This window comes from Pelodiscus sinensis, chromosome 21 (assembly GCF_049634645.1).
Source record: "Pelodiscus sinensis isolate JC-2024 chromosome 21, ASM4963464v1, whole genome shotgun sequence".
Classification (NCBI taxonomy): domain Eukaryota; kingdom Metazoa; phylum Chordata; order Testudines; family Trionychidae; genus Pelodiscus; species Pelodiscus sinensis.
The window spans coordinates 3223457-3247931 of record NC_134731.1 but is presented as its reverse complement, the minus strand read 5'-3'; the positions used below and the strand labels follow the sequence as shown (position 1 = coordinate 3247931).

The window sequence follows — 24475 nt, the reverse complement described above, 5'->3', positions numbered from 1 at the left end:
TTTTTTTGTTTTTAAAGGCACTACAGTTCTGAGCCTGGGGCCAACATAAACACTGAGTGCAGGGGCGCTGCAGCCTAAAGCAGAGCAGGGACATTTCAACTTGGTAATCCAAGCACAAGGCGGGGCGGAGACGTGCACGCGGAGCAGGGAGCACTTCAAACCTTTATTTGGAGTTTGCCAAAGCCAGCCAGCAGCAGCTCATTCCTCCCCCCTTGTAATTGTTACTGTTTCCAAGGGGAATTAAAACAGAGGGCTTAGCCTTCCCGTGCTCTAAAATCCAAACCCGCCACCGTGGCTGCAGCAGTTCAGTCCAAGAGGCTTCAAGCCTCCCTCCTCTGTGCATCAGCGGGACTGCTTTCTTCTCCTGGCCAGCTCTGCTAGCTCCTGTCGGATGTGCTGAACGGATGCCGTGTCGCCTTTCAGTTCGGCCTGGCTCAGGGCTTCTTTGTACATCTGTTCTGCCTGCAGAAAGTCTTCTGCGCTTGGCAGAGAAGGAAGGCCGGGTGAACGTCCGGTTAAGTTATGCCCACGCCCTGCCTGGAGCGATTACAACTCAAGTACGACTTGGAACAGTCGGGCACAAGGCCGGGAGGACCGGGCTTTGAGTGTGCGCTTAACGGGAGGGTCTAGACCAGGTAGGACCTGCAGCTTTGTTCCACTCCCCTTCCGCATAATTCTTTGGGCATGAGCAGCTGCCCTGCACATGCCCAAGTCCCCTCCAGGCCAGCCAGCTCAGAATCCTGTGATTCACTCTTCATTGGCAGGGCGTGGCCTTGTGTACTGCAGCACTAGGCCAGGAGCTATTCCTGCCTGGCTAAGAGTTGAGAGCCCCACCTGGGCCCCTGACTTTAAGGGGCAGAGCAGAGTCATGCTGGCGGCTAAGTCTTGGATTCTAAGTCTCTCCAGCACATGAACTGTGGGCAGGATGGAACCAGGGCAACAGCCAGCTTAGCCCAGTGGCCCTGCGAGGGGATATTCACGCTGCACTCTGTCAAGCCCTAGGCCCCAGCTGTAAGGGTAGGAGGGGTGTGGGTGGCGGAGGGGCAGGTAAGAATTCAACCCCTGAATGGCACATCACCTGCCCCCAGCGCGCTGCCCTCCTGCAAGCCAGCTGTGCAGGCAGCTCCATGGAGATTGGAAGGCAGCATGAAATGGTGCCCAAGCCAAGGCTGCTGAGAGCAGGACAGAGAACAGGGCTACCGGTCTGCTAGAGCTCTGTCTCCCCCCCCCCCCCCCCCCTGCAGCCAGGAGAGTCCTAGGCCTGACCCAACTGCCAGGCAGGTCACTTACCTTGGTGCATGAGAATTCCCGCCAGGTTATTCAGCACCATGTGCTCCTCGGGGTGTGCTGTCTGCTTGGCCAAGTCCAAGGCCCTCTTCCCATGCGTGTAGGCGTCCTCATAGCGCCCCTGGGCGTCCAGCACCGTGGCCAAGTCGCTCAGCAGGACCACAGTCTGCCTCAGGCCGGGGACAAGAGGCTTAGGGCCGGGGCAGGTGGGTTTTTGCTTTTAGAACTTAACCGCGGGGGAGGCGGACACGGGGCTTCCCCAGCCCACCGCTGCCCAACCAGCACCAGAGTCTCAAAGCATCGCCCCCTGGATGAACACAACAGGGTACAATGCTGGCTCACTCCTCCCGAGCCCATCGTCCCCCACCCCCTCTCCTCACCTGGGGATGCATCTCTCCCTGGACCTCCAGCGAGATCTGCAGCGCCCGCTCGTACATTCTTTGGGCCCTAGGCAGCTGTTTATTGGCCAGCAGGTAGCGGCCAAACGAGTCCAGGCTCAGACCAAGCAGGAGATTCGTGTTGGCTCTTTCCTCCGCTGTGGGCGGGAAAAGCGAGGGGTCAACGCAGTACCCCTGCGCTCAGGAGTGGGGAGGAACAGCCACAAGACAGACCCCCAGGGGGGATTCTTCCCAATTCCTGCCAAGCACCGTCAAAGGGTCAGGTTTGAGATTATGGCCAGAGCCTCACCCTCCTGAGAAAGGAGCCCTGTACAAGAGGCCTCCCCCGTACCGCTTCTCAGGACAGCCACGATCTCGGCCTTGCCCGTGGCTGAACTGCAAACAGAGAGAGCGCGGCACAGGCCGCAAGGAACAGCCTGGGCTGAGAGCCGGAGAAGGCTGGACCGTAGGGGTGGTGGAGGAAACAAGGCCCGATCTAAGAAGGGGCAATGGCTGGGGAGAAGCCAGCGAGGGAACGGGTGGAAGGGCCGTAGGAGGCAAGACGCCAGTGGCGAGGGGGGAAGCCGCACTGAAGCCAGCAGGAGCTTCCTACCGGAGAGGACGTCCTCAGACAGGTCCTTGTACTTGGCCATCTTCTCGTCCAGGGTCTGGATGCAGAACTCGTAGCCAGCCAGAGCCAGCTGGTGTCTGCAGGGCAAAGGGCAGGGCTCAGTGGAGCCCGGGCGCTCACCCCACGTTAGCTCACTACCTCCACAAGATGGGCATTCCTGGGGGCAAGTGGCTTCCTGGTGGGACCCTCCCCTGCCCTCCTGGCCCCCTCAGCAAACAGGCCCTGGGATCGGAGCCCTCTGGAGAAGCGTCCTGCCCACAAGGGCAGTGCCTCCAGGGCACAGGAGGGAGCAGGCCCTGCTGCTGCCCTTTGCTCCAGAGCCCCAGGGCACGTGGCCGTTCTGGGGGTTCTCTCTGTAAGACCCAAGTGGCCTAACTGGAGAGGACGACGCAGATTGGCAGGGCCTCGCCCAGCTGCTAAGTACATGCCTCACAAGCAGGAAGACACCGACTTTGAGGTGTCCCTGTTGAGAATCTCCTGCAGGATGGGGACCCCTCCTGCTTTCCCCCTTGAGCTGGTAGAACCCCTCCCCCGCCGACAGGGGGCCTCTCCCCCGATCAACGGCTCAGAAGCTTCCCCTGCCCCCAGATCGCCACTGGTCTCCTGTAGGGGTGCACAAGGTTAACCGGTTGGCCAGCAAGCAGGAGTCTGATTGGAATGCTTACCGGGCAACCGGCGGGATGGCTGCAGCCCTGGCTGAGTTCAGCCGGCCACACTGGAGTGGCCCAGGTGGCCAGGCAGGATCCAGACCCAGCGGGATCCTGAGCCCAGCTGTGCGGGGCCATCAGGCAGGACCCAGGCTGCTCTGAAACAGCCCGGGAGAGTGGGCAGGAATCTGGCCCTGGCTGCCATCTGCCTGCCCGCCAAGGGGTCTAATTTTATCCATTTAACAAGTCTCCCGTTGTAATGGTTATTTACATCCCCAGTACCCTGGAGCTAGCCAGCTGGCCTGCAGTCTCACGCCAGTACTCACTGGTTCTGAGCAGCATAGATACTGGCCAGCTTGAGGGACATCTCAATGATGGCATTGTCATCCTGCCGGGAGGAAGAAACCAAAGACACATTGGAGTGGGCGGCCACACTCGCTCCTCTTTACCCTTACAGCAGAATCGCTGCTTCCTCGGAGACCAGGCACGGGCCAAGATAATGCCTCCACTGAATGGCAGGGAAGCTCACTGCTACACCAGTACCAGCAGCTCCCCCGAGGAGGCGCCAGCGGGGGTGGTGCAAGGCCACTGGCAGCAGATGCTTGGCCAAACCTTCCCCGAGCGGCTTGGGGAACCGCGCGCCCCGCAGGAAGCCCTTGGAGACACGCCCTTACCTGCTTCATGTCCCCCGCCAGCAAGAAACTCATTGTTGCTTTAAAGAGCTTCTCTGCCTAGAACAAGAGAGAGAGGATGTTAAAGAGCCAACGCCTGGGTTTAGCTGGGGGCAGGACGGGAACCTATTCCTCGCACAAGCCTTAGCAGAATCCCTTCGCATAACCCAGCAATACTTAACATTGTAGGCAGCCCTCGGAAGCTCTCACAAGTACAGGGCTCTTCACAGACTCAAGTGACAGGACTTTACTCACGCTGTCCAGCTGGCCCTTCAGGAACGCAAGGTTCGCCATCTGGAAGAGAAGCAGGAGAAAGAACTCAGGGATGGCAAAGCTTCACCATGCCGAGCCACCGCCGACACTGGGGCAGATGTGCACAAAATATTTTCCTCTCTCTGCCTGCAACTTCCCCCGCAGCAAACACGTGTTACCAGCTGCTGAAGTCACGGCCCAGCGGAGGACCAGGGAAGTAACAGGAATATGAAAACAAGACTGGAAGGAAGTCCAGGCCCCGCGATCAGTGTTCCCTGTAAAGTGTGCGCTTGGGCAGCTGCCCAGGACAGAAGCAGCTGCTACCCAGCTGATTGGCAGAGCGCCCACAGCCAACAGTATGTGTTTCTATTGGTGGTGCACCTCCCCACATGCCTTGGTGCACTTAAAATTTATTCCGCACATATAAAGAAAAAAATCAGAGGGAACATTGCCTGCTACTCCAGCCAGCCACGTGATAAAATCCTAGCAGCCACGTAGCTTGACACATTTATGATGAATAAATCTGAGCCCAGAGACACATCCTCACAGCTGTGAGGCCAAAGCCTTCCGAAGATTACCAGGTCATAGGTGTAGATGATGGCTCTCTTGTTGTCCGACTGATGGGAGAGTCTAGCAGCTTGATGCAGAATCCGCTCTGCTTCCTCAAGCTCGCCCTTCATGATGCTGAGCTGGAAGGGGAGAGGAGGGACAATCTAGGATGATTAGAGACCCCGGCAGGTGGAGGTGTGCCCAGCGTAGTGGCAGGCCAAGAAAGGGCACCACCGGGCAGGTGACCACACCTGGCCTGATGCTGCTCACAGGAGCAGAGAGAGACCAGCACACGTTGCCAGATGCTGCCCTGATCAGTGACTTGGGAAAAGCAGGTCAGCTCTGGCTGCCTTAAAGACTCCTCAATGCTGATGCTTGGGCACCCTCCCTTGCTCGTGCATCTAGACTAACGATGTTAAAATGAGAGTCATTTGCTAACCGTGGAGCTGCTGAAAATGTGAGTGGTTAAATGATTACACAAGGGGCAGTAACCAGCTCCGCTGGAGCTGGCCTGCGCAGGGAGCTGGCTTAAAAGACAGTTCCCAGCACGCACTGGCTCCTGTCTGCTACCCCGCTCCGTGGGACACAGAGGCAGCAACGCGGGGCGGTCACTCCCCAGGAGCTGGAGCCACGTGTAGCTCACGCTTATAAGTTAGCCTCTTACGTACCGAGTCTGGATGGGCTCATCCACCTGGATGGGTGGCCGAGAGCCCTGAATTCATCTCACAACAGGCCTCCCATTAGCTGTCGCAGTGGACGTTCCCAGCAATTCCCCCACCACACCAGCATGCTTCTTTCCCTGCCATCACTGTATGTAACAAGTTAATTGTGTAACAAGCTGGCAGTCCTGGTCACTGAGTAAAGCTGTTGGGGCCCAGCACACACAATTAGCAGTTCTCCAGGGGCTCAGGAGCTCACCTTGGCTTTTTTCAAAAGGAATATAATGGAGTCTTCAGTTCCTGCACTCTCCCCTTCCCGGGTCCTTTCCTCTTCCTCAGCATTTTTAGAGAACAAGGAGAAAGCTGGGAAGAGAAACATTTGACGGGATGTACAGGAGGCCCCCAACTTCCGACGTGATTGGTTCCTTGGGAAGTGTCATAAGTTGGGGGCGTCGTAACTCGAATGCTCATTTAGGATAGGCACCGTGCCCGGTCACAAATGCAGGCCGAGGACGTAAATCGGGTTTCCGGCCCCTTCTGCCCTTAAAAAAACGGTTCTAAGTGAAGGGGGTTGGAACGTGGGGGGTCGGAATTCGGGCGGTCACAAGTCGGGGGCCTCCTGTATTAGGAGCGCTGCTGTGTGGAGACAGCTGAAGGGGTTTTGTTCTTCTGGGCCCAGGATGGGGATTCGCCTTTCAAACAGCAGGTTCAGCTCAGCTTGTTGGAGTCACCCACCCAGTGCTGCCGCCCTCTCCCACTTACTTGTAACAGCCCCTCCCCCCATTTCTGCCTCACCCCCATGCAAAGAGGTTTCCCATTCCCCAGAGTCCTGCCCAAACAACGCCCCCCCCCCAGACTTCCACCTCATGGCCTGCCCCCTCCTAGCCCTGTCGGTTCCCCTCCCCCCCTTCCCACAGGCCAAGCACAGCTACCCCCCAATAGCCGCCTCAGTGTCGGTCTCCTCCCACCTGCCTGCCAGGCCCCTCCCCTCCATGAACCCCCCCGCCAGTCCCGGGGCCCCGACAGCTCCCTGCTAGCTGACCCCAACAGCCTTTCCCCCGGCCCCCCGCCCCCATAACTAGCCCCCCCCGACCCCCCATAACTAGCCCCCCCAGCCCCCCGCTCCCATAACTAGCCCCCCCGGCCCCCCCATAACTAGCCCCCCCCACCCCCCCATAACTAGCCCCCCCCGGCCCCCCGCTCCCATAACTAGCCCCCCCTGGCCCCCCGCCCCCATAACTAGCCCCCCCCACCCCCCCATAACTAGCCCCCCCAGCCCCCCGCTCCCATAACTAGCCCCCCCGGCCCCCCCATAACTAGCCCCCCCCGGCCCCCCGCTCCCATAACTAGCCCCCCCTGGCCCCCCGCCCCCATAACTAGCCCCCCCCACCCCCCCATAACTAGCCCCCCCTGGCCCCCCGCCCCCATAACTAGCCCCCCCCCCCTCGGGTCTCACCTGCCAGGGCGGCCAGGACTCCCGCGGGGCCGGGCCCGCTCCGCGCCCGCAGGGGCCCCGCCCCCCGGCCCCGCCCGCGCGCCCCGCGCCAGAGTCTCCCCGCGGCCGCCAGCAGCCCCGGCCCCCGGCGCAGCGCCGCCAGCATCGCGGTCACGTGACGCGGGAGGGCGCCCGGCCGTCTCTGGTCATGTGACCTGCCCGCCGGAAGTGGCGAATTCAAGTGACCCGCCGCGGGGCCAAGGGGAAGTGACGCGTCCAGGTCATGTGACCGCTTCGCCGCGGAGCGCGGGAGCAGGTGGGTCTCGAGCCGGGCCCCGCACCTGGGGCTTGGGAGCGGGGAGGCGCGTCCCCTCCCAGCATGCCCCGCGGCACAGGGGCGAGGTACGTCCCAGCATGCCCTGCGGCCTCACGGAGGGGCATGTCCCGGCATGCTTTGCAGCCCCCCCACACACAGAGAGGGGCATGTCCCGGCATGCTTTGCAGCCCCCCCCCCCCCACAGAGAGGGGCATGTCCCAGCATGCTTTGCAGGGGCCCCCCCACAGAGAGGGGCATGTCCCGGCATGCTTTGCAGGGCCCCCCCCACAGAGAGGGGCATGTCCCGGCATGCTTTGCAGGGCCCCCCACACAGAGAGGGGCATGTCCCGGCATGCTTTGCAGGGCCCCCCACACAGAGAGGGGCATGTCCCGGCATGCTTTGCAGGGCCCCCCACACAGAGAGGGGCATGTCCCGGCATGCTTTGCAGGGGCCCCCCCACAGAGAGGGGCATGTCCCGGCATGCTTTGCAGGGCCCCCCACACAGAGAGGGGCATGTCCCGGCATGCTTTGCAGGGGCCCCCCCACAGAGAGGGGCATGTCCCGGCATGCTTTGCAGGGCCCCCCACACAGAGAGGGGCATGTCCCGGCATGCTTTGCAGGGCCCCCCACACAGAGAGGGGCATGTCCCGGCATGCTTTGCAGGGGCCCCCCCACAGAGAGGGGCATGTCCCAGCATGCTGTGTGGCTGCACAGGCAGGCCTGGCCCCCACGACCCCCAGAGGGGCTTGGCCCAGCAGGCCCTGGTCCATCTTTTTCTGCCTGCCCCTCTGCAGAGCACAGCGGGGCCCGGGCATTCAGGGGGCCGGGGAGCGGTGGCTTGGTGGTCTGGGGGGGCTGTGGAGGCCCCTCTGTGGCCAGTCCCCAGCTGCTAGCCAGGAGGACAAAGCGAATATTGACAAGCTGCGGCTGCAGAGTTTGACCGGGAAGCCCCATGTGTCTCCTGCCTCGCTCCTCCCTTTCTGGGGTGGAATCGCTTGAGGAGCGGCGCTGTCTCTGATTGGGTTGCCACCTGTCCAGGGGTTGACTTCATTTGGGTGCCTTTTAGGGGTGCCAGGTGCTTGGTTTTTTGACCAGAAAGCCAGTTGAAAAGGGGACTTGGCAGTGTCTGGCTAGATGTACTGACTGGATACTAATAGTCCAGTTATTGCAGGGTGGGGGGAGACGCCAGCTCATTAGCCCCTGCCAGCCTTGGCTTAGCCAAGGCCACCTCCTCTCTGCAGGCAGGATCCTTGAAAGCTGCAGCAGCTCCTGCCATAGCTTAAAGGAGAGGGAGTACAGCTGAGGTGGGGATAGGTGATCCACCCAGTAACCAAAGGAGAAGGGTGTAAGGAAGGGAAGAGGTAGAGAGAGGGAGAGGCCTTGGGGGAAGGAGCAGGGGCGGGTCCCTAAGGGACCAGTTACCAGCAATTAGAAAAGTGGCAACCATAGTCTCTGAGGTTATGCACCCGTTTTGGCAAGATCTCTGACTATATTTAACGCCAGCTGGCATATGTAATGAGACATGCTACAATGAGGTGTGTTTGTATCTAATGTCTAATTTCAGAGACATCAATATTAATATCTCCAGAGGTCACAGTCCCAGGATCTGGAGCTTAAACTGCAGCCATTAAGACTGTCTCCAGTTCTCCATTTGCCAAACACATGGCCTCTTTAAATAACTAACCGAGAACTATTATATTTTCTCCCCTGGGAAAGACTAATAGTTCTTGCTTGTCTTGAGGAGTTGCCAGGCAACACGAAATGATTTGCTGTGGCTGGTTTCTCTTCGTTTTTGCCATGCTACATCTTCACATCAAGGGGTGGTGGGTCTCCTGGGTGGCTTGGTGGGACTGGGAATCCAGTGATGGAGCTTTAGGTCACCAATGTGGCTAGATGCCAGGTTCTTGTCAGTGGCTATGTGATGGCTGCGCCGCGGCCTGTGGAGAATGAGGTTGCAGCGCGCTCGTTCCCAGCCTACAAAACCTGAGATCGCTACGGTTAGCGCTATTTGGCCCTTTGGTGGCGGAAACCTTGAAAAGTTACACCCTGGTTGTTCAAAAACCAGAACACAAAATGCCCACCTCCCCTTTTTTTTAATCTTGTGTTTTAAATTAGTCTCCTGGTTTTGAGGTGTGGGGGCGTCACAGAATCATCAGTTCTTTTAATCTCTGGAGTTGGCGATACTCGGTTAAACTGCAACATCTCCGGACTGGGGACCCAAATCTGCAGTGAGCCGTGGGGAATCCTAACCTGACTTGGGCCCAAGAATATCAGTCAGGTCAGAGCTTCAAGGGCAGGACTCTGGTAGCCATGGTTGTGCCCTCTTCTTGTTCTGTGTAAGCTGCTGCCACAAGCCCAAGCCGGTGGCTAACTTCCTTTCCCCTGCATAGTGACAAGGTTCAGAGAGGTCGCTGGGTTGGTCTGTGTTTGCAAAAACTAGGAGTCCTATGTCACCTTAGAGACTAACGGAAGGGAGGTGGGAAATTCTCCCTGTACATGAATTTCCGCAAAATTCTGCCTTGCGCCGTGGCCCAGAACCCCTCCCGGAGTCCCCTTCGTCCTACGGGAGAAGTCTGCAGGGGCCAGCGGGCAGCGGGGACAGAGTGGGAGGGGCTATACAAACCCATAGCAAGGAACAGCCTTGTCCCAAACAGCTTACATCCAATAAGACAAGGCAAAGGCGGGAGGAAAGGGCACCCAGCACAGTGGGGGGAGGAACCATTTTTGGGTCAGGGGCCGCTGACCCACCGAAAACTCAGTCAGGAGCCACACACAAGTGAGAAACAAAGTGACGAGCCCCTGACTGAGACGGAGAAAGACCCTCCCCACTTTCCCCTTGCCCACCAGAGCCTGGAGGGCCCAGGCTATAGGTTTTGTGTGCTCCAGCCCTGCAGGTGGGTAGCAGGGGATCTAGCGTGCCAGCACAGACTCCCCAATGCAGGGGGATCCCTGAGCCTCGGGGGCCAGTTGGGGCCCCTGGGCCTGAGGGTCCCTACTTATGTATTAGGGCAGGGGTCTCCAACCTTCTTAAGCACGAGATCACTTTTTGAATTCAAGTGCAGTGTAAGATCTACCTCAAACCCAACTGCCCTGGCCCTGCCTCCTTCATGTCCCTTCTCTGAGGCCCTGCCCCTGATCACTCTGTCCTCCCTCCCTTTCACCAGGCAGGGGCACAGGGATGGGACACAGGCTCTGGTCTTGGGCTGAGGGATTTGGAGTGTGAGGGGGCTCTGAGCTGAGCCTGGGGCAGGGAGTTGGGATGCAGGAGGGGGTTCAGGTGCAGGCTTTGGGAAGGAGTTTGGGTCCAGGGGGCTCGTGGCTGGGGCAGAGGTTCAGAGCTGGCTCCAGCTGGACACTGATTAGGTCAGGTGGCTCCTGGGTGGTGGTGCAGTGGGGCTAAGGCAGGCTCAGCCCCGCCCTGGCCCTGCATCACTCCCAAAGGCAGCCAGCAAACTCCCTCCATCCGACACTCTGTTGTGCCCCCCTCTGATCTGTGGAGATAGACTACAGGATGGGAGAGAGGGCACCCTGACATCAGCACCCCCCTCCTCTGCCCTGCACCTCAGGAGGCTCCCAGAGGTGTGGGGAGGCAGCTGCAGGGCTAAGGGCAGGAGGTGCTCAGCAGTGGGGAGGGGGCAGTTGATGTGCTGCACTTAATAATACCCTTTTGGCTAGGCTAGTCAAGATCACCCGTCAGAGGCGCCAAGATCTCCTGGTTAGTGACCACGGTGTTAGGGCATACGCTTGCATGGGTGGAACCCACTTTGTCAGATGCATTGCAGTGGAAGTTACAGAAGCAGGAGTCTATATATGGAAGAAGTTGCTTGTGTTAATGAAGCTAATCAAGGCAGTGTGGGAGTGGGTCGTTCACAACGTTTGGTCTGGAGATGTGACTATCCAGAGAGGGGGAATTGCCTTTGTAATGCGTTAACCAGATGAGATCCTTAGTCCGTCCTAAATGGATGGTGTTGGATTAGCAAATGAATTCCAGTTCCACTGCCTCCCTTTGGAATCCAGGTTTGAAGTTCTTTCTAGAAGGAAGCCACTTTCAGATCCACCACTGGCTGTCCAGGGAGGCCGAAGTGTTCCCTGCAGGTATATGTGCGTTCCCATTCCCGAGGGCCGATTTGTGTCCATTTATCCTTTGGCGCTGAGACTGTGTGCTCTGGCCAGTATACATGGCGAAGGGGCTTTGCTGGCACTCGATGGCCTAAATCCCCTGTCGCCGTGCTAGGGCATGAAAAGCACAGTTCCCACAATGTTCCCTGCGTTCACTAGCTGCAACATAAAGCAAGCACAGGCAGTGGATCCAAGAAATACATTTCCCAGGAGGCTGTGCCGGGGGTCCCACCAGACTGGAAGCTCTTCCTCCAGGATGGCCTGGGGGAGCAGGCAGAGGGAGGAGCCAGGGGACTGAGCTGGGCTTAGTAAGAGCCTTAGTGCCCCTAAATCTGGGCAGTGGATGGATTCAGTCCCCATGTTTCATGGTCGCTCGTTCCCACTATCTTCCCTTCCCCCTTTTATATTTCTGTGGCCCTTGCATTGGCTTTCTCCCCTTTCCTCCCCCTTTCCTTTCTCATCACTTCCCTCTCCTCCAAATCTTCTTTTTGTTTTTCCTCTTTTCTCTCTCTCTCTTCTTTGTTTCCCAGAGCCTGCTGCTGCTTGGTGCTGGGTCTAGTCTGCTCTTTGACACCTGCTGTAAGGCATTGAGCTGGCTGCCTGGAATTCAGGTGGGTGCAGGAGAGGAAGAATGGCTCAGTGGTTAGAGCGTGCTCCTCTGTGACCTGGGAGAGCTGATTCCTTCCCCCGCTGTGCCCTGGTGACATGGGAGTCACTGAGTCGTAACCTAATGCCCTTGTGAGATCAATCAATCGGGGCACTTCTATACTTAGGAGAAGATCGACCTTCCAGAGTCAATCTTCTAGTGTTTGATTTAGCGGGTCTAATACAGACCCATTAATTGAGGACTGAGAGCAGGACCCTGCCGGCATCCAGTATCCTATTCTGCAAGGATTCAGGGAATGCAAGACACCCTTTGTGATTGTGGGGCCATGCTTTCCAAATGCTGGGAAGACCCCTTGGATTAAGAAAATGTCATTGAAGACACAATCTAAGAAATAGACAGCTCCCTTCCCTTGGCTTGGCGGGGGCTTGAAATCAGCCGTCACCCTGACAAACTGTCTTTCTAGTTACTGTATCTACCATCTCTCTGCCCGTTTGATTCCAGGGCTCGGTTGAGTGTCGAAGGAGATGGAGGCCACCTTGCCTGCAGTGGCAGAAGAGCTTTTGAGAGAGATAAAAAAGGCTTTCCAGGAGACGTCGCACGGTACGTGGTGAGACGCAGGGTCATGTGGGGTGTTTGTGGGGCAGTCGTAGCTTGGATAAGACACTGAAAAGCGTGGCGAGCTTATATGAAAAAACATGCTGCCACCGTCGGAAAAGAGGCATGGTCACCCTGGTGGTGTATAAATGACAATCGTGTCATTGTTTTCTGGGGATCAGGCGTTCAGGCAGGTCAGCGTAACTTCCTCAGGTCTTCGGAGGCCCATGATGTCTAAGGAATACGTAGTCTTCCCAGAACTTAGAAGGGCTGGAGCATCAGAAAATGCTGAGTGCTTGCCCTCTGGAAATGGGGCTCTTTTACGGTGACCCAAATCCCCAGTCACTTTGGAAAACTTAGACTGTCTTGTATGTGCTTGGGAGCATCTCACGTCAGCAGCATTGGCCAGCCAGTATTGTGAAATGTTCCATTCTGTACCTTCCAGACTGTGCTGCCTGTGGCTCAGATGTACTCTCAGGTGCACCTCTGCTAGGCCAACTTTCTGAGGCTCTAAGGGGTAGAAATCTTTATGCTGCACAGTTAGCTCAAAGGAGCTCTGCTTCAGTGTCGAAAGTTGCTTATGGCGTCGGGCCATGTCTAGACCCTGAGGAAGATCCATGCTGCGGCAGTCGATAAATCGGGTGAGGAGGGCGACCCTGTCGACGCCGGAACTCCTCGCTGGCAGTTTTTACGTCCCTAGAATTCCGCACCTGAAGCCGACCTTTGGTGTAGTGTAGACCCGGCCTCGGTCATGGAGAGAGGACTCTTGAATGGGAATGGTACGTTGCATATCATTCCCCAGACGCCATCTCCATGGCTGTTGTATTTCTGGGAGCTCGCAGGCTCACTGCCTTGGCAGCCGGTGACAAACCACCCGCTGTACAGAACTGTTACATTCTCCCAACTAGCCAGCAGAGGGGGCTGTGCCCCTGAGCGTGGTGAGCGTTTCCAGGGGGCGGGTCCTGGCCACCGAGAGCGGCTGGTAGGAGAGCACTTGTGAGTCGCGGCACGCAGCGCGGCTGTGCGATTTCTGCCACCCATGCTGACAGACGCCCGTGGTAGCCGCTTACATGGCAAATAGACCAAGGGGTGCCGGCAGAGCTGGAGTGGCTGGTTAAAGAATATGTTCAGCCTCAGCCAGAACGAAAGGAAACCGAAATACGGGGAACCCCTTTAACCGCCCCCATTTAGGGGAGTGGTGCTGGGTAGCCAGTTAGCATTTGAACAGCCCCCGCGACTGAACTGATAGTCAGAGCTCAGTGTAGGGCACTCGGGAGACTGGGGATGTGACATCCCGTTTCATTGGGTCACTGGTTAAACGTAAAGTTAAACGCTGTGTGTAAATGGTTCACTGATTTAAAGGGGGGGCAGGTGGAGGGACTTGAGTGCCCCCTCCCACCGCAGGCAGGGGGACTGCTCCAGCCAGCAGTGGGGGGAGAGTGGGCAGTCTTTTCCAGCCCTGCACAGGGGCTCAGAGGGACTGTTCCCAGGTGCCAGTTAACCATTACCCAATAAGCACCGTCTGTTAAGGGTGATGCTCACTGGGTGACCAGTTACCCGTTCCCATCGCTGCTGGACACTGTCAGGTTTGTTGAGATCCAAGATCTAGGTATGATTTTTTGTATAAAGGGTTCTGTGTAAAGCGTATGCCCTGTGTCCTCTGCTTTTGAAATGAACCACCAGCTTTTAACCCACCTCCCCCCAGCACCGGATCCTGCTCCCCCCTTGCTTCCTCTCCCTAATAGAGGCAGTGAGAAGAGAAGAAGCAACTAGTCGAGTCCCTAGTTGAGTATCCAATAAGCATTGGCTTTTGCTTTTGCATTTGCTTAGCGGATAGTTGACTAGTCACTTACGTCCCTAATGTAAACACCTCCCTGGAACGCTGGGAGCATTGTACTGGGACCTGAGAGCAACACCATGAAACCAGCCAGTCCGGTTTCATTATCCAAACTGAGTACGGGTAGCGGACTTTTCCAGCATCCGCCACGGCACATACGTGAGACTTAAAACCTGCACAGCTGTCCCGATTTAAAGTCCCAGCCCCTCCGTGACGTCCACATGGAAGAGTGGGGCCGGTGACCGAGCAAGACTGAGGTGTATCTGCAGAACTGTGAGCGGGGCCCAGGACAGAAGGGGCGTCTGCTGAAACAGCAGCTAGAACCCAGCGACGTGACTGTCGGCCCCTGGATCTCGTGAGACGACGAGTCCGAAACCTTTCCAGCCCAGCAACCTGGAGTCAGCAAAATCCGCACTGGTTTTGGCGCCCTGCCAGCAGCGTTTCCCCCAGTGCAACGTCTACCTGTTTTTAATCAGGGCGGGTGGCCTGGCGTGCTCTTGGCAGTCACAGGGCCCTTCTCACTACAGCCTTTGCCTGGCGTTCTGACCCTGTCGTCTCTGGGGTTGTGCGTTGTGAACTCTCTCCCCTATCGTCCTGCTCCCTGCGTGTCTCGGTGGCTGATGGCCGTAAGGGGCAACCCTGCGTGGGCTCGGGGGAGGGACAAAGGAGCCCTTTTCGGAGGCTCTTTGGCAACGGGTGTAGCAATGAAATGTCTTTGTGTTCTTGTTGCAGTGCCTGACGAGCTCCTGCTGGCGTAAGTCCGCTGTGCGCTGCTCCTCGCCCGGCCTGGGGTAGGAGTGCGGGGTAGTTCGCTTTTCTCCCTCCGCGGCCTGAGGTCGTTTTCTGGTGGAGCAGCAGCCGCTGCCTGGGGAAACGTAGCGACGTTTCTGGCGGGGGAGAGTGGGTGTCCAAGCTGTCTGCTTGGGGAGGTTCCCTGGGGCGCTTCGGGTTCAGCAATCCCCACCACAGTCCAGACTCGGAAAGCATGCAGAGCTCCGATGGATTAGCCCTCGAGGGGCCTGGCAGGTGTCTCCAGAGTCTTACGGCCAGATTCAGCCCGGGGTAATGAAACCAGAACTTATCTGTGAGGGCCTCCTCCCAAACTGCCCTCCAGAGCTCCCCGTCTCCGGCCACCCTAATGCCAGGGTGAGCACAGCAGTGTCTTTGGGTGCCCCTCTCTGTCCAAGCCAGAGGGTCAACGTGGCGCTAAAAGGGGGAAAGAGAAGCCTCGAAATACAGCCCCCCAAAATAACCGGCGCCTGGACGGCCGTGCTGAGAATCCCATTGCTGCCGGGAAGAGGAAGGCTGGGGCTGGCTTCCCTGTGATCTGAGCCCAGGAACGTGCCCCCCCCACAGCCGCCGGGTTCGCAGCGTGGCCCTGGTAGATGTAATTGGCCCAGATGGTTCTGACACCCAGTAAATTGGATTGAAAATGCATTGGGGGGCGAGGGGGGCATTGAAAGCATTCACAAGGTGGGGCTGAATTCTGTGAAGAGTCTGAGGTGGAAAACCATGGAGAAAACTCAAGTCTCTTGGTGAGCCCCCCCCCCCCACACACACAAAAAGTGGTTTAGGTTCAATGAAACATTTTGTTCAATTGAAAGTAAATTGTGGGGCATTTTTGTTTCAGAAAAAATCCACAAAAACCAGGTTTGGCTTGAACTGAACCACGGTTTTAGGGGGGTTGACCCCAGACTGACCAATCAATTCACTCAGACACAGTGGCATCCCCCCACCCCCCCCCCGAGTGATGCTTCCTGGGTAGCAGGAACTGCCCCCCCCACAGCAGCAGTTAGCAGCCCCAGTGGAGGCGGGGGGCAGCCGGCAGCCCCAAGTGCAGGAAGCAGTGGGGCCCAGGAGCGGGGTCCCACTTAACGGGTTGAAGCTAAAGGTTAACTGGCTGGAAAGGGTTTGATCTTGATGGACAGATGTCAAAACCGCTGATTTCTTTCTGGCGCCCCAAAGTGAAGGGGAGGGGAAAGAATCGAATTGCAAACAGTGAAGTTAATTTCCTGGGATCCCAGCGATAGCTTAAGAACAGCTGATTAGCTTCTGGCACCTCACCCCAGTCCCACGAGCGCCCTCTGGCCCCGGGAATACTCTAATTCTCTTCCTGCATCTGTTCTGCCTCTCCCCTCCTGCGTTTCGGCTTGGCCTCTGAGTTATCGCCTGTAGCACAAAGAGGCACCTTGATAGAATGACGTTTAGGGGGGAAAATCTTCAAAATCTCTGCCAGGGCCTTTGAAGTGTATTTCCGTCAGCCTCCGTTGACTCACTAAGGAACGGGTCATGCTGGGAATCCTTCCCACCCTCCCACCCTTTCCCCTGATGAAATCACGCCCTGTTTGCTCTGAATTTCTGCCTCTCCAAGCACAGGTCCGGCTTTTCGGCCAGTAATCACTGGGGCTGACGGCCTGGGGTTCATGCAGCTCTGTCTCGGATTCCTCGTGCGTCAACGGGCTCAAGCATATTCTTCCCACAATAAGAGGCCTTTCTGCTTCCTTGGGCTCTTGTTTCTCCCCCGTCCCTTGTTGCATCTCCTTGTTTATTGTTGACTTTTGTGACTGACCCGGCCTGCTCGGATTTTTCTCTGTGGATAAAAGGGCCCTAAAGCTTATCTTTATTACCGCTGAACTCTCTGGAATGCGTTCAACGCAGCAGGATGTTCAGCTCCAGAATAGCTTTTGAGCCTCTTGAGTGCTGGGACAATAGGCGCAGGGCTCAGGTATCCATCGCTGGCACACAGCTAATTGGCGAGCCCTACGTGACCGCTCCCACGGGCAGACAAAAGCCAGCCTGCAGGGGTGCGGCGGGGGAAGGGAGGAGAGTTACGGAAACTCTCTCCTGGGCGGCCGCCCGGCTGGGGGGCAGAACAACTCGGATCAGCTGCAGCGCTTGGAATGTGAGCAGGAAGCAGCGGGTAGGGGCCGAGTCGCTGCCCATGGGTGTGGCCGTCCGCAGGGCAGAGGACGAGGGATGTGACCACTGTGAGCCAGTGCGAGCTCATTCTCCTGGGGCAGGAAGGCGTCTCCTCGCTCCCCCGTTACTCAACAGCCTCCGTGGGGTGAGGCTGCAGGCGCTGGTCCCAGCTGGAGGCAGGGTTCCAGACTGACTGGCCCTTGGCCCCCCTGCGTACGCTGAGCAGCGCCAGACTCACCATCTCCTTTTCCCCATGCCACCACGCCCGGCTCTTCTGATGCTTTCCTGACCAGTTTCCCCCTGTGTCTGCCATGACGGCAGCTCCCTGCAGGGTCTCGTGTAGACTCGGCTGCTGGGGGCCTTGGGCTGCACGTGGGGAACCTACCGCAGACTTGCCTGCAGGCAAACGAAGCCTGCGCCTCCTTCCTTTGTGCCTCACTTGGGCTCACCCCATAAAGTGGGATGGGGCACCTAAGGCCTGGGGGACAGATCCGGCCCCTGGCTTGCCTGGACTCTGCACCAGCATCATCCACTCCCTAACCTGCTCCTGCACCCCACCACCCTCCCAGCCTGCTCCTGCAACCCTCCTGCCCAGACCACGCATCCCCGTCCAGCCCCCCCCCCCACACACACACACTGAACCCTTCATTTTTAGCTTATGGGGAGACTCACAAAATCTACTAGCCCTGTGCCCCCCCGGCGCTAGTGTGCAAGGGGAATCCGGAGAACGTCTTTCTGCTTCTCAGTGAGGGGCCTGAGGGGTCAGGTTTTGGGGTTTTTTTGCTTTTCACTTCTGTGTGGCCCCAACTGATTTTTCTGTGGGGCAGCAGCCCCAGACCCAAAAAAGGTCCCCACCCGCCATAAAGGGACACTGTCAAGTTAGAATCCCCCTGTTCGGGGCAGCCCCTTACCTGCATGACGGACGCCTTGTGTCCGGAGAGCCGACGGGCCGTGCCTAAAATCCACGTGCGCATCCCCGGCCTGTTGCTCCTTTTCCCCCTAGAGATTCTGCCCCTTTCACTCTCCGGGCCTCTCGCTGTTGGCCTGGGCTGCTGGCCAGGTCATGGCACCAGGGAAGGGACGTGGCCTCCCCAGGTAAATCAAAGCAACCGTCACTTTTAAAGAGAAACATTCACTGGACACAAAATCTCCTGGGGGTTTGAAAGTTCCTGGGGGTTGCTGTGATTGGGCAGAGTCCCTCGCCGATTCTCTCCCTCCCCCCTGGACGTGGGACTCTGAAAACTGCCAGGGCGCGTCATGTCCCAGGCCAGGTGCTGCCGCCCCGGGTGTCTCTGCAGTTGGGGCCGGGGGACCCGAAGGCGCGAGAATGACCGTTGTGCTCCCCTGCTCCTAAGCAGGTTCCATGGGGGGGCGCCGGGCATGGCGGGTCGGGGCAGCCTCCATGTACACGCTGCCTAACCCAGTGAGCGCTTCTACTCCAGGCTGAAATTCATATTTGGCTCGTCTGCGGTGGCGGCCTTGGATCTGGTTGACCAGCACTCAGTCTCCCGGGTGGTGTCTCCTAGCGGAAGGGCCGTGTACCAGGTAGGGACCATGTGTTTCTCCTGGCTCGCGCGCCGGGTCCCTGTCGGGCGCTGTGCCTGCCTGGCCCCCTGCCACGGGAAGTCAGGCGGCACGCTGGCTGCTTCTCAGCCCCTTGGGGAGGTGGGGAAGTCTTCAAACGGGCCAGGAGAGCAGCCGTGCTAAGTGGGAACCTACCCGCATGGCTCAGGGCCTGCACGCCACCTCCCAGAGGAGCATCCGGCACTCCCATGCAAGGCCATTCATCTGCTCTGTGTGAGCAGCTCCCTGTGCCCCTGGGGGTAGCGGTGTTAGCAGGGCGTTTCCCCTCGTTGATCGTATCCCTCGGCGCCCTGGGTCGCTCCTGTCCCTGGGGAAAGGCAGAGGAGCTGTGTCAGGGCCCCAGCTCTGCCAAATAAGCCTCGATGCCTTTTTCTGATTCCCCAGGGTCCTGAACGCTGTGCCTGCAGGGTGGGCTACCGGGGGGGGCCACTCCCCTGCCCTGCTGAGGAGGTGGTCTGGTGACTCTGCTGCTGTCTGGAAGCTGGTTAGGGGACGGGTGGGGGTAGGAGCGGGGGCAAGTCCAGCTCCCCGTGGACGTGGCTCTGTGTCACAAAAAGCCATGCAGAGAAGCGCAGGCCTGACAAAGAAAAGGGCCTGGGGGCTACGGCGGCTGAGAAGCTGGATGTGAGTCAAGAGTGCGCCCTTGTAGCCAAGAGGGCTAGCGGCGTGGCCAGCAGAGCCAGAGATGTCGTCGTTCCCCTTTGTTCGGCTCTGGTGAGGCCACGTCGGGAGCCTTGCGCCCGGTTCTGGGCCCCCGCTGCAGAAGGGATGTGGATGAACTGGAGAAAGTCCAGCGGAAGGCAACAAACAATGCCGAGGGGGTCGGAGCACTGTCCTACGAGGAGAGGCTCCCTGTGCCCCTGGAGTTGGGCTTGTTTAGTCTGCAGAAGCGAAGGGTGAGGGGGGATTTGAGAGCAGCCCGCAACCTCCTGAAGGGGGGTTCCAGAGAAGATGGCGAGAGGCTGTTCTCAGTGGGGGCAGGTGGCAGAACAAGGAGCAATGGGCTCAAGTTGCCGCGGGGGAGGGGAGGTCTAGGTTGGAGATTAGGACAAACGATTCCCCTGGGCGGGTGGGAAGCGCTGGGCTGGGTTCCCTGGGGGGGGGGTGGAATCTCCATCCCGGGAGGTGTGTAAGTCCCGGCTTGACACAGCCTGGCTGGGCTGGTTGAGTTGGGGTTGGTCCTGCTTGGGGGAGGGGGCGTTGGACTCGGTGACTCTGGCGCTGTCTGCCAGCCCTGGGCTTCTGGGATCCCAATGCCTCTGCCCCACAGAGCGGGACCCTCCGGGGCCAGCCTTGAGACCTGTCTCAGGAGGGGCTGCGGGGGCGCTCCACGCCGTGCCTGCGGGGGGTAAGCAGAGGGTGCCGGTCCCCATTGCTGCGCCTCCGAAGAGCGTTGGAAGAGCCCAAGCACCCCCCCCCCCCCCCCCCCGCCATCCTCCCACCGGAGGCTGGGCCGTTGCCACAGGCTCTCTGGGTCGCTGCACTAAGAGCAGGGCTGGGCGCCAGCAGGTCCCTGGGCCCCAGAGAAGGAGGCCACCGGTGCCGGATGTTCAGGGCACGGGAGGGGTTCCAGAGGGCAGGGGGGACCTACCGGTCAGACCGGATTCCTCAAGCCCGTGGGCCTGAGCAGCAGCCCCCAGTGCTGCTTGTAGGGCCGCGTGGCTGGCTCTAGTGGGCCTCTGGGCAGGCTCCTCCTTTGTCAATGGGAGGCCAGTGGGGAGGGGCGTTCCCGGGGGGGCTGAACCGGCATCGCTACCGCCGGGTCACTCACTTCAGAGGAGTTGGGCCGGGGGGGCGGGCCCAGGATTGAGGCAGGTTTGATTGGTTGTGATTTCTGTCACTCATCCTCTAGATTTTAAGACTAGCCTAGTCTCCCCCCCCGGCCGAGGTTGGCCAGCCCTCCCCAACCTTGGGCAGGGTCCAGTACAACTCGGGCCGGGGATTCCACCTTGCTTTGGCTCACCCCGGAAAAGGGGACCGAGCATCGAACTTTCCTGGCATCCGTGCCAGGCTGAGCCTCCTGCCCGAGGCTACTCCTGGACTCCCAGGGAAGGGCGGCCCATGGGAATAGAGGCAGAGGCATTCCCCGGAGCCGGCCCCGGCACAGAGAAGGCAGAAAGCCAAACACCTGCAGCTGCGTGTGCGGCCAGATGGCCAGATCCCCTCATGGCTTTCGGCCACCGCAGCTGGCGGTGAACCGTCCCCAGCCAGGGCTCCGTGCTGGGTTATTTCTAGCCCCCGTCCTTTGGGCTCACAACTCCCTTTGTCCGGCAGAAGAGGCGAGTAGTTTGTCCGCCCCGCCCAGCCCCACGGCCACTTGCTGGGGGGAGGGGGCTGAAGGTCTGGGTGGCCCTGAGGGCTTTTACCGATTGGAAGCTGGGGGCAGCGTGGATAAGTAGGCAGGATATGGGGGCAGGTCTGTGGGCTGCTAGGACGTCGGGGCATGCTGTGGCCCCTTGGAAGCTAGTTGTGGGGGACGGGGCCCAGCCGGCCCCTTGGCTCTGCCGTTTGTCGGACAGTTTTCAAGATGACCAGCGCCCAAGTTGCTGCTTCCCCTGCCTGCTCCGCTCCCTGATGTGTGAAATGCTCCACGGGGCCTGAGCCAGGTTTGCCTCCGGCCTCGCTGGGGGGTGATTTCCCTCGGGCAGCAATCGCCCGAGTAGCAGGAGCGGACCCAGCGGCCTCTGCGTGGAATAGGCCCAGCAGCCGCCCGCGAGCGTGAGGGGGGTTCTGGAAGGAACGTGCCGGAGTCCAGGGCCCCTTTCGGGCTGCGCAGCTCCACGCGCCCCGTCCTGCTGCCGTTTGCCTGGCAGGGCGTTCGGAGCCAAGGGGCAGGGAGAAGCGCCTCCCCTCCCCCGTTTCCCGAGCCCACCCTGTGAATCTCTCTGCCAGGTCCTCGGGAGTTCGGGCAAAGTGTACACCTGCTACGCCGCCTGCCACTTCTGCACGTGCCCGGCGTTTGCTTTCTCCGTCCTGCGGAAGAACGACAGCCTCCTGGTAAGCAGCCGCCTTCCCCGCACGGGGCCGGGCTGTGCAGACACCTCCCTGCGCTGGATTTCACAGCCGGGGTTGTGCAAGGCAGGAAAGGCGAGGTGGTGAAATGGTGGGGCAATCTCCCAGGGCAGCGCTGGTTTGGGGTGAAGGGGGACGGTTCACAACTGTGGAGAGCCGTGGCCCTGGGGCTCTGCCTGATCTGGGGCTCCGAAGGGGAGCCTCGTGCACTGAAGTCCAGCACACTGGCCAGCAGGGCCCGGGGCTGATCCAGTGGTGAGGACGCAGGGCCCAGCGCTGCTTCCTACTTCACTTCCCACGGGGCCCACTCTGCGGGCCTCTGGCTAACACCCTGGGGCAGAGGGCATCTCACAGAGAGTCCTGGAATAGAATGGGGAGGGCCCTCGTGGGGTCAGCAAGTCCCGTCCCCTGCCCTCCCGGCAGGACCAAGCACGGTCTAGAGTCTAGCCCATCCCTGGGAGGTGTCTGTCCAACCTGCTCTTAAATATCTCCAGAGATGGAGATACCGCAACCTCCCTGGGCAATTTCACTCTGACCGGGCAACTTATTTCAGTGTTTGACAGGCAGGAAGTTTTTCCCGATGTCCAACCTAAACCTCCCTGGCTGCAGTTTAAGCCCGTTGCTTCGTGTCCTATCCTCAGAGGCCAAGGAGGACAATGTTTCTCCCTCTTCCTTGTAACACCTTTTTAGATATCTGGCCTATCCTGTCCCTTCTCAGTCTTCTCTTTTCTAACCCAACTCTTTCAGTCTTCTCTCCTCGCTCATGTCCTCTGGACCGTTCATCATTTCGGTTGCTCTTCTCTGGCCTTTTTCCAATTTCTCCACATCTTTCCTGAAACGTGGCAGCCAGAACTGGACCCAGTACTCCAACTGAGGCCTAATGGGTGCAGAGGAGAGCGGAAGAATGACTTCTCGTGCCCTGCTCCCACACTCCTGGCAGTGCAGCCCAGAATCCTATTTACTTTCTCTCCAGCAGTGTCACGCTGTTGATTCATATTTAGCTTGTGATCCACTCTGACCCCTTGGGCCATTCCCACAATGCTTCTCCCTAGGCTGTCATTGCCCAATTCTGCATGGGTTCCTCCCTCAGTGGAGTCCTTTGCATTTGTCCTTGTTGAATTTCAACCTTTTTATCTCAGATCATTTCTCCAGTTTGTCCAGATCATTCTGAACTACGACCCCGTCCTCCAACCCGCAGCTCCTCCCAGCTTGGCGTCCGCTGCAAACTTTGTAAACGTACGTTCTGTGCCATTAGCCACATCACTGCAGCGACTGAACAGACCTGGTCCCAAAACCGATCCCTATGGAACCCCACTTGGTTTGCCCATCTAGCATGACTGTGACCCTCCATGATTGACAGCTGCTCTCTGGGCGTGGTTATCCAATGAGTTCTGTACCCATTGTGTAGCAGCTCCAGCTACACTGTATTGCCCTCGTTTATTAATGAGAATGTCATGTGAGACTGAATCAAAAGCCTTTCTAACATCTAGATAACTCTCATCTACCACATCCCCCTTGTCCACAGGGCTGGTTATGCTGTCAAAAAAAGCCATCCGCTTGGGTTGACATGATTTATTCTGTACAAATCCAAGCTGGCTCTTACCTATCACCTTATCATCTCCCAGATGTTTGCAGATGAATTTCTTAATTATTGCTCCGTTATCTTCCCTGGCACAGACGTTAAACTGACCGGTCTGTAGTTTCCTGGGTTGTTCTTATTTCCCTTTTTATAGCTGGGCACTAGATTTGCCCTTTTCCAGTCTTCTGGAATCACTTCCATGATTTTTCAAAGATGAAAGCTACAGGCTCAGATCCCTCCTCTATCAGCTCCTTGCGTATTGTAGGATGCATTTCCTCAGGCCGTGGTGACTTGAAGGTATCCACCTAGTCTAAGGCATTTTTAACTTGCTCTTTTATTTTTGCTTCTGACCCGGCCCCAGTTTCATTGGCGTTCGCGGTGCGAGGCGTCCAGTCGCCGCCAGCCGTCTGGGTGCAAACTGAAACCAAAAGTCATTAAGCGCCTCTGCCATTTCCAAGTGTCCTGTTGTGTCTCCCACTTGAGGGGAAAACAAAACTGGAGAAGGTGGAAGTGGCAGAGGTGAGCGGACGCAGGAGGAGGCCTGAGACCAACTAGAAGGGCCAGGCGCTTGGGGTGTTTCCCTGGGACCATGTGTCTTTGAGCTGAAGAGACTTGGGGCCTGCAGAGGCTAAGCAAGGGAGGGAAGGCCTGGACATGATCTTGGGAGGGGGCAGGTGTGGGGCAGCAAGGCCAGGCATCCGTGAGCCTGGGTCTGTCTGGTCTTTGACACACCTCCCACAGGACACCCTGCAGAGCAGATGCAGTGAAGAGCCCGGGGTGAACTCTGCCTTGATCACACCGTTGACCTGGGCCCAGCTGGTTCTGGGAGGGTTCTTGACCCGCTCTTCAGCTTGTGCCCACGGTCCGAGGTTGGGACGTGTTGGGGTCAAGAGGAAGCCCTTTAAGCACAGCCCAGCCATCCCCGGCCTGTCACTGTACTCTGTACCTTGCAGTGTAAGCACCTCCTGGCCGTGTACCTCAGCCAGGCCGCAGGCGTGTGCCAAGAGCTCTCCGTCTCTGACCAGCACCTGGCAAGCATCCTCCTGGAAGAGGAGGAAGGATGAAGCCCATGGACCACATGCTAACATGACCTGCCCTGCCCATGCGTCCTCTGAGATACATCCACTCGTGTCGCTGACGTCCCCAAGCCGCAGGAACAGCGAGCCGGGCTCTGCGTTTTCTTCCCAAGCTGCCGTTAGGCTGGAAGTGAAGGGGCAGCCCTGGCCGGTGTACGAGTGAGTCACATCACGTTGTAATAAATGTAATGAACTCTCATGCTGTTAGGTGAGACGTTGGAGACGCCAGTGCCCGTCCTCTCACCAGCTGCTCTGGTTCCCGAGGGAGCATTGACTGGTTCTGGGCAGCAAGGGCTTGGGAGGGTGGGGCTCCGAACACAGAA

At 58.5% G+C, this 24475-nt stretch overlaps 2 protein-coding genes across 8 annotated transcripts; one reads left to right on the top strand and one right to left on the bottom strand.

The window, feature by feature from the left end:
- Positions 1–144: 144 nt before the first annotated feature.
- Positions 145–6719, bottom strand: TTC19 (tetratricopeptide repeat domain 19). 2 transcript variants are annotated; one of them, XM_075904359.1, is made up of 10 exons: positions 6530–6719; positions 5333–5436; positions 4444–4554; positions 3869–3907; positions 3617–3673; positions 3269–3330; positions 2278–2372; positions 1668–1822; positions 1291–1453; positions 145–481 (listed from the first exon to the last, which is right to left on the bottom strand). In XM_075904359.1, the coding sequence occupies exons 1-10, from the start codon at positions 6672–6674 to the stop codon at positions 435–437; spliced, it is 978 nt and encodes a 325-aa protein (XP_075760474.1). In that variant the 5' UTR covers positions 6675–6719; the 3' UTR covers positions 145–434. The 2 variants fall into 2 exon arrangements, with proteins under 2 accessions (XP_075760474.1, XP_075760475.1); XM_075904360.1 differs by having other exon boundaries at positions 145–476; positions 6530–6710.
- Positions 6702–24351, top strand: ZSWIM7 (zinc finger SWIM-type containing 7). Of its 6 annotated transcripts, none has more exons than XM_006138700.4 (7): positions 6759–6824; positions 11475–11555; positions 12053–12151; positions 14715–14736; positions 18344–18446; positions 21378–21482; positions 24030–24351. In XM_006138700.4, the coding sequence occupies exons 3-7, from the start codon at positions 12076–12078 to the stop codon at positions 24138–24140; spliced, it is 417 nt and encodes a 138-aa protein (XP_006138762.1). In that variant the 5' UTR covers positions 6759–6824; positions 11475–11555; positions 12053–12075; the 3' UTR covers positions 24141–24351. The 6 variants fall into 6 exon arrangements, with proteins under 6 accessions (XP_006138765.1, XP_006138762.1, XP_075760481.1 ...); XM_075904365.1 differs by having other exon boundaries at positions 6789–6910; XM_006138703.4 differs by lacking the exon at positions 11475–11555 and having other exon boundaries at positions 6702–6824.
- Positions 24352–24475: the final 124 nt, after the last annotated feature.

Coding starts and splice junctions, on each gene's coding strand:
- TTC19 (XM_075904360.1), bottom strand. CDS start 6,674: ATGCTGGCGGCGCTGCGCCGGGGGCCGGGGCTGCTGGCGGCCGCGGGG. Junction 3,674..3,868: donor TGAAGGGCCAGCTGGACAGC/GTGAGTAAAGTC, acceptor CTCTTGTTCTAG/GCAGAGAAGCTCTTTAAAGC. Junction 3,331..3,616: donor TGGCGGGGGACATGAAGCAG/GTAAGGGCGTGT, acceptor TCCTCCCGGCAG/GATGACAATGCCATCATTGA.
- ZSWIM7 (XM_075904364.1), top strand. CDS start 6,888: ATGCCCCGCGGCACAGGGGCGAG. Junction 18,447..21,377: donor GCGGAAGGGCCGTGTACCAG/GTAGGGACCATG, acceptor TCTCTCTGCCAG/GTCCTCGGGAGTTCGGGCAA. Junction 21,483..24,029: donor GGAAGAACGACAGCCTCCTG/GTAAGCAGCCGC, acceptor TGTACCTTGCAG/TGTAAGCACCTCCTGGCCGT.